This window comes from Cyrtonyx montezumae, unplaced genomic scaffold (assembly GCF_038088225.1).
Source record: "Cyrtonyx montezumae isolate F1298 unplaced genomic scaffold, pur_monq_1.0 scaffold_30, whole genome shotgun sequence".
NCBI lineage: Eukaryota > Metazoa > Chordata > Aves > Galliformes > Odontophoridae > Cyrtonyx > Cyrtonyx montezumae.
In genome coordinates this window covers 4,683,919-4,692,144 of record NW_027072035.1, presented here as the reverse complement: position 1 = coordinate 4,692,144, position 8,226 = coordinate 4,683,919, and the positions used below count along the sequence as shown (strand labels likewise).

The window sequence follows — 8,226 nt, the reverse complement described above, 5'->3', positions numbered from 1 at the left end:
CAGCACTGCAATGAAGTTACATTCTCACAGAAAGGCATGGAACATTTATTAAATTCAGTGAAAGTATACAGATTTTTCAGAAAGATAAGAAGGTATAAAACAGGTCCCATTTCTTACTACCTAATGCTGATGATCCCATGAACCTGGATAAAGGAAGCTAGCTGGCTCCCACATGGGAAAGCAGCAGTTTCCAAAAGGACTGATTAAACTAATAGCCTACTACTTTTCCCAGAGAAGCTGTGGATACCCCTTCTCTGGAAGGTCAGGGCTCTGGGCAGCCTGATCTAGTGGGTAGCAGCCCTGCCCAAGGCAAGAGGGTTGGAAATAGGTGTTTTTTAAGTTCCAACCCACATCATTCTATGATTCTGTGACTCTACAGCTCTATGATTCTGTGATTCCAGGAGTCTGTGATTCTACAACTACATGATTCTATTTATCCCCTATTTCTTCCTTTGACTAGTGAAGTTTCATATGCTAAATTTTAATGCATAAGAGCACATACTGAAATAAGTTATAATACAACAAACTGACATAACAGCATCTCTGCACAGAGCTTGGCAACAGTACCAAAATGATGATAAGCTCTGGGACATGAAAAACACTCATACTAGTGATTATGTTGATACCATAAAAGACATCCCCTTCTAAGCAGTTTCTGAGCCAAGGAATAAGAAAAATGGCCCAATAATTAAGGGTACATAGCACATTTCAGAAAATATTATAGCTATAAATCACAAATTGCTGTCTTCTCACATTGTATCTCAATTCTTAGAAGGCTACTGATCCATACCCAGAAATCCCAAACAGTAGGCTCATCTCTCTTAGTCTGCTCTTTTCAAAAGAAGACTCCAGAGGAAAGGAACAGTTGCATTCATTGCTCTTTGTGGCATCTTTTCAATTCCAAAATGCTATGATTTCCCTGCTACCCACTGCTTCTTCAAAGTATTTGAAATCTCATCATAAATTAAAGATCATAAAAAAGGCTCCAAAATAACTTAATTGTTATATTTATCATTGGGAAAATCTTGCATTGATTATTAAATACTATCATTAAAGCCACTTGGTCATACAGAAAGTAACTACAAACATTTAGAAAAACAAACACAACTACATTTCCAAAGTGCTATTGAAATCAGACAATGAGCCATCAGAGGTAAACAATATTTTCCTCCCCTCCATCTCCACTTTCTGCATCCTGCAGGCTCTCAGGCTGGTGGTTCAGCAGCAGCGTGTCCACTTGTGGTGGCTGGATGGATCCATGGTTTGGACTGCTTGCCTGGGGACCCTGGATCTGTGACGCATTTAGATCTGCAAGAAACAAGAGGAGGACATGTGACAACATATCTTCTTTTATGCCCATGCAACCATTAAGCGCAAATTTTTACTTTCTGATTAGCAATGTGCTAATCAGATGTGCACCATCTCCAAGAAAGCCACATCTGTCCAGAAGGAAAACCACTTCTGTATTATTTAATTATATCAAAGACCGGGGAGAAGTAGCTTGCTCAAATTTACTGAAATCTGTTCAAGTCTTTCCATTGGATCACTGTCACTATTTTTACAATAAAAGACTTTTAAACCCTGACTCTGCCAACCAGACACACTCTAATGGAAATGTATAAAAGCTGTCAGAGTTGGGCTGGAGGGAAACATACCATATATAATCACTACCTTTATTAGGAAGATAATCCAGTTGTAAAATTAATATAGTTTCCACCATTACACAGAATTTTATTTGTAATACTTTTTTTCATGGATGCAAAAGAACCAAGTTAGCAAACCACAGCTAAGAGACTGCTTGACTTGCACTTGCAGACCATAATAGATATATAACTAGCCAGCTTCTTCTGCCAATTTAATCTCTGTTTCTCTGAGCAAACCACTTTATTCTTGTCTCAGACCTTTAGCTGTGAAGATAATATTATAGCCAAACACTACGAAATTATTTTACTGGACCTTTCATTCGTTATCTTCACAATTTTCTCCTATAAATGCAGAGAATCAGATCAGGTACCTCTTTTTTTTATTTTTATTTTTTTCCTGCAGAGCTCTAAAGGCTTTTTAAATCATATTTGAGTTACTAAAACAAACAAACAAACAAACAAAAAAACAATAGAAAACAATAAATAAATAACACCCACCCATATGGTTGAATTCTCTTCCTGTACCATTCCAGGACATCAGGAACTACATTATAGAAGTTGGCTCTTCTACAACTTCATTTCTATAAATCAACACTTCCAATACCAACAAGTTTCATGAGAAGGAAGCACGTATCAGCATACTTGGTATGAGAAAAGTCTGTGACAGACAAACTGCAATACTTGGCCCACTCTTATTACTACAATCCCAACTCAACCAACCTCTGCTACTACAACAGGATTAAAGGCTTTGGAAAAACAACTCCACAGGAGAAAGCAGAGCCTGATACCCCTGCCACAGCCACCACAGGTGATATCAGAAGCAGGCAAACCCAGCACTGGGTCCTTTGAATCTTCTGTCCTTCATAGAGAAGCTAAAAAGACATCTTGTGCCCACTCCAGACCCCATACCTTCTCCCTTGCATGCAATGGAAATCTCTTATAAAGAATATACCTTTTTTTCTTACTCATTGTCACTTTAAGTGATCACAATTTACAATGACACACGGCCCACAGCTGGCCCTCCCACGATGCATACAGCTTTCACCAGTCTTGTTCATTAAATTTATGGAAACACAAGTTTGCTGGCAGCCTACAAAACTCAGGCTGCTCACTGCCACTGGGAATGAAGAGGAGTGGGAGACAGCTGCGGGACAGCATCTGGGAACACACCGTACTGCTGCACTGCCTTCAGTATACTCTCCACTCTGATACCTCACCCTGCTAGCAAAAAGCCTCCAGTGCTTCACTCCAGTGTAAACTGAATGTACACAGTACTTGCTGCTGAGACTGCAGGGCAGGTGCCAGGGTCAAGGTACTTAAATATAATCAGCGCTTGGTCAATACCAGGCTGACACAGAATGCAAAAAAAGGCAGCCTAAATTTCCCTTCTTTTGTTGTTTTACACTGGATTTAAGGGATCAAGTTTTAGATTGTGAAAATCCAGAATAAGTCTTGACTGCAGGTGCCCTACTCTGGATTTGCAGTATGTAACACAGAAGGACTGGACTCCCTTACTCGACAGCCTTGCTTTGTTAGTTGCACTTTTGCTCTTTTTTTCTTTTTAATAGCTGTATTAGAAAATGATTACAATTTGCTGACTCATATTCAAGAAACCATAAATAACTTACACCTGCTTGTCCTTATGCAAGCTGGATACTTCAGTTTTGTTTATTTAGTAAAAAGAGTGAAAGGTACTTAATCTCTGAACACTTGTATTGGGGGTAATTTTGCCCACATTAATATTCCTTTCAAGTCCTGTGAGTCTATTCATCTTAACATAGTTACATGCATAAGAATATCATACAGTAAGCACTTATTTGAAAGATCTGCTTCCAAAGTTTATGAAGTACATAATTGGAGAAGCCTAATTACAAATTTGAAGAAACCTAGGAAAGAAAGAGAAACACCTTACACACAGTTATTTTCTACCATCAAAACTAAACATTAATTGCTTCACCAATTAAAGCAGTAGCTGTTTCCAAACCATTTCTCATGAACTGGTACAATGCTAAGCAGCAGAGCTAAGCGATGAAAACTGACAATGTTCTAGAAAAACAAATCACATGCTGTCACTGTTGAAATAAGTGATTTATTGGCAGTTTAGTAGCTTTTCTATTCTCTTTATTATTACTCCTTTGAAGCCCTTGCACCTGAGAACCAGAACAGCAGGAGACATTCAGGTTGGATACCAGGAAAAGGTTCTTCTCCAGAAGGTGGTTGGGCACTGGGACAGGCTCCCCAGGGCAGTGGTCATGGTACTGAGCTTGCCAGACTTCAAGAATCATCTTGGACAACACCGTCAGATATAAGGGCTGACTTGTGTATGTTCCTGTGTGGAGCCAAGGGTTGGAATCCATGATCCTATGGGTCTCTTCCAGATATTCTATGATGCTACGAGACCAACCAGTGTGTGACAGCCCAGACACCATCAGGCTTGATGCCCACTTTAGCGGGGTAGAAAAGATCTCTTTTTTCCAGCAAACAAAGGAAGAGCATGGTTTCAGGTGGCACCAGGCTCTCCCTCACCAAGGAACAGCATTCCCAGGCCACAGGCTGCCTGCCTAGGCAGGACCAACCTTGCAGGAGTCAGTGCAGTGTGTCATGCAAGCAGGGAGAATGGCCTGACTCGGTGAAAAAGTGAAGAGGCTGCTGCTGGTAAGGGGCTGCTCAGAAACTCTGTGCAGGCAGCCAGAGAGTGGTATGGGGGAACCAAAGCCCAACCTCTCTGCAGTGCTGTGATTGGGCTTGGAGCAGGGCTTGAAGCAGATCTACAGCCAAGACAATAAGAACCATCTGCTTTTGGTGAGCCTCCTCCCTTCTGATCTTCACTTCCCATTTTCCAAGAGCATAGCTCTAGCACAGTAAGGCCAGGTACCAGGCAACTACAAAGAACCACTTTATGATCCTAAATATATTTTTAGACCACAAAAAGAACAACACAAGACTGTGGGACAGCTTTCAAACCATTTCCCAGGAGGACCTCAGTTCTCAGCCCAGGGTCTGATCTGCAATACAGAGAGCCAGCAGCTAAAAACACCATCCAGGAAATGAGAGAAGTGGCATTCTGCTTTCTAAATACCTTATTCTACTCTTCCTGTAACACCAAAAGACAGGATGACTGACATAGCATAAACCATTAAAGTGTGAAAGACAAAGCAAGGAAATATGCACAAATCTGAGATCAATAGTAATTTGCACAAATCTGAGATCAATACATGCCAGAACAAACACAGTTCTGGGTCAGGGGCTAGTAGTGGGAAGCCAAGTAAACACCTCATTAGTCACACTGATTCTCACCTTCTGTCTGTTGTCACAGGATGTAAGCATTTCCACATCAAACAAATGCCACAGATTTTCTCCTTCACCCCTCCCCCTCAGAGAATTAGAGCTCTGCAGGTAAGCCTGGAGTGCCCACAGTGACTGCTATGGGAAGGATGGGAAGATGTTAACAAGGTGCTACAAAACACTCCAGGCAGCACTCCCTGCTCAGGTGTCTGTGTTTTAAATAGAAAGCCCTTTCTCTTCAAGTTCTGTCCCCAGTTTTTCAGCATCATGGGATAATTCATGTTGGAAAATCTCTAGTTCAACCTCCGTCCCAAAACTGAGTCAGTTCTAAGGTAAGCACAGGTTGGATACTCAAGAGCTTTTCAAAAGAGAACAAAGGAAAGAAAAAAAAAGATGAAAAAAGGAAAAAAAAGAGAGAAAAACTGAAGGAAAAAGGAAAAAAAAGAAAAAAGGGCACTCATCACATGGTCTATGCTGCATAAACAGTATATACACACTGAATGAATTTGCTATGACTTTCAGAGACCTGTGTCACACATTGACCCTCTTTACAAAACACAATGTCATTACATGAAGAGAGATTTATGTCAAGGAACATGTTAAAGCATTTTAAAATGACAGTTACTCTGTGGGTAAAGAAAAAAACAGCACATCAAACACAGAATAGTTAGGTTTTAGTTTTACCATTTGTTTCTAACAACCAGTACCAGTTTTTATACCAAGTTCATCTGGACTGACAGCTGACACATCAACTTAAGGCCAGTGCTATATGAAATGGCAGAGCTGCAGCAGTTAATCCCCCACCAGCACTCATGCATAACACAAAGCTCAGGCAGACACCTAAAAACAGTGCTAAGTCTACCAGATCTGAGATATTCAAAGGAATTCAAGGAAAACAGGCTGCCATTTGCCATCACAGTTCAATAACAAATGGCAGCCTAACTCCTGTAAGCTCCTCTGAAAGTGTTCGCCAGCAGCACTAGGGCAGCTCTCTGTTCGTAAGAATGCTCCCAGAGGTTTCCATGCAGATTCCTTAGCAAGAGCCAATTTCCCAGGGAACTCTAAGCATCCTAGCCTCTCTCCCTTTCCTCCTGGCAAACAGCACTGTGATCAGTTCTGATTACTCCTTCAGTGTAATAGATTTGCAATGAATTTCCTGTTGAACAACATGCGACAACAGTTTTAACCTTCACCAGGACTCCAGCTCTCAGCAAACACAGGGAAAATATTCTGACCTTGAAGTTACCATAGAAAGAGGAACCTAATCCACTCCTCAACTGATTGAATGAGGCAGGAAATCAATATGAGAATGTTAATGCTTCTATTTAATTGTAACCAATCCTAACAGGAAAAAGCAGCAACTGCATTTCTCAGGCAAACAAGCACCTTCATGAATCACAAGTCTTTTCACAAAAAGGAGATGAGCAATTAGTTTTTACTAGATCCTAGATTAATTAGTCTCATCATCTTCTGGGGCATTATTTTTTTAGGAGACAAGAAACAGAAAGAATCCTAAGCCTATGATGATGACAGTTTGTAGCATAACTCTTCTTCTTGTCTATTCTTTGGATTTTTGAAATTAGAAGAGAAGTCATTATTCTTCATGTTTCTGTTCTTTCTTTAGCTCTTGGGCTTGGTAAAACAATGGGATTTGCTTTTCTGTTTTTTTCTGATTCTTGTCTTAAAGCCTCAGGTTTTGGAGTCATGTGACAATTCAGCTCTCTTTTATTACAGCTCAAAGAACAGTATTTATAGTAGGGGTTATATCAAAGAAAATATTTAAAAGCATCTCAATCTCAGACACTGTTATTGATATCTCTCTATCATCAAGTTCATAGCATGCCAAAGGTCAAAGTTATTTAAATTTTAACCTCCTTACATAGCTATATTATCAGCTGTGTTGAATTTAAAGCACACAGCTTCTAAACTGTGTTTGGCATACTATTTTTTCAATGCATTTCAATAAGACAGACTTAAAAATAGGTCTGATGTGAAATCATAATTTGTTTGTGCATTAAATACTCAGTCTCACCTTGGCAGATCATACTGCCTGCCAGCTGTCTGCTTCTGCTTAATCTTAATTTATTTAGGTATGAATTCCCTATTAAACTGTCTTTGTGCTAAGCTTTGAAGCTTTAGATGGTCAATTACTAACACACACACAGTCCAACAGGTATTTTGCTAACAATGAACACATGTTTTATTGATCTACTTCTTTTCCACCTCATTAAACACAGCTGCACTCAAGTGATCAAGAGAAAATAACCATAAAACCCTAAAAACACCCTTCCTACAGAGAATCACAAGGAATGGCAGCAGCTGTCTGCAAAGAGCCACTGCTACAATGGCATAGCCACAGACTGTAGCTCTGCTGAGACAGACATCCACCCAACCCATGACAAAAATGAGAGCAACAGGTGAATACCCAGAGCCTCCTCCTTCAAGATCCTCGTGCACACATACCATTTGAGCTGCAATTTTCCCCTACCCCATGATCTGCAGAAAATACATGATCAGCAGGCTGAAGCTACAAGCTGCAGCCAGGGAGGTAAAAGCTACAGCTTGGATGCTTGCTGGAGAACTGTTAAATGAAGACGAAGTTACAACAGAAACAGTTTGACAGCAGATGAAACCAGCCAGCAAGCCACCATGCTTTTCTTGCCAGCCCACAACAATTTTGACACCACCAGTAATGCATTGCCATGAAGCTTCCTCTCCTTTCCTCCCAAAGACTAAGTGTATTAACACTGAAAAAAACATCTCTGGCACAGGAATTCACTCCTTTTGAATAAAAATGGGACATCTGCACATCAAAACTATTCTTTGAGCTCTCTGTTACCACTGGAAGGCATTACTGCGCTCATTAGCCTCACTCCATATTTTATGGTGTTGTGTTTTGCTTTTTAAAAAAGCTACAAGCTTGCTTTGAAATAAGCATTAAAACAAAGAACTTGGAAAACACAGTTTTGACCCCAGCTTTTGACCACTCTCTCAGGTGCAATACAAAGGAATTGCACACTCAGATTTGGTAAATATTTTCCTGAAGTAACAGAAGGGCACTGCTTCCTATCAGAAACTGAATGGGAAGGCCACTTGTAAAACATTCTCAAGCCACCACCTAAGTACCTTGGCTTTACATGGCAGTTTCGTGACAACAAGCCAGCTTCACTTTTTCACTCATAAAAGCTAACAATGTTCAAAATGTTGAAGTGGCATAGGAATACTACGCCAATATAAAGAGTTGCTGCAGAAGCAAAAATAAGGCAAAGCACTTGTTTCAAATCAATTACACGCTAAT

The 8,226-nt window shown here is 40.2% G+C and overlaps 1 protein-coding gene across 1 annotated transcript in view; it reads right to left on the bottom strand.

Annotated features, from left to right (window-relative positions):
* Positions 1–264: 264 nt before the first annotated feature.
* ARHGEF28 (Rho guanine nucleotide exchange factor 28) overlaps positions 265–8,226 on the bottom strand; it is a 58,195-nt gene continuing 50,233 nt past the window's right edge. The window contains exon 29 of the mRNA XM_065744212.1: positions 265–1,308. Coding sequence (XP_065600284.1) covers positions 1,148–1,308 — 161 coding nt within the window. The 3' untranslated portion in view covers positions 265–1,147. The remainder of the gene's footprint in view (positions 1,309–8,226) is intronic.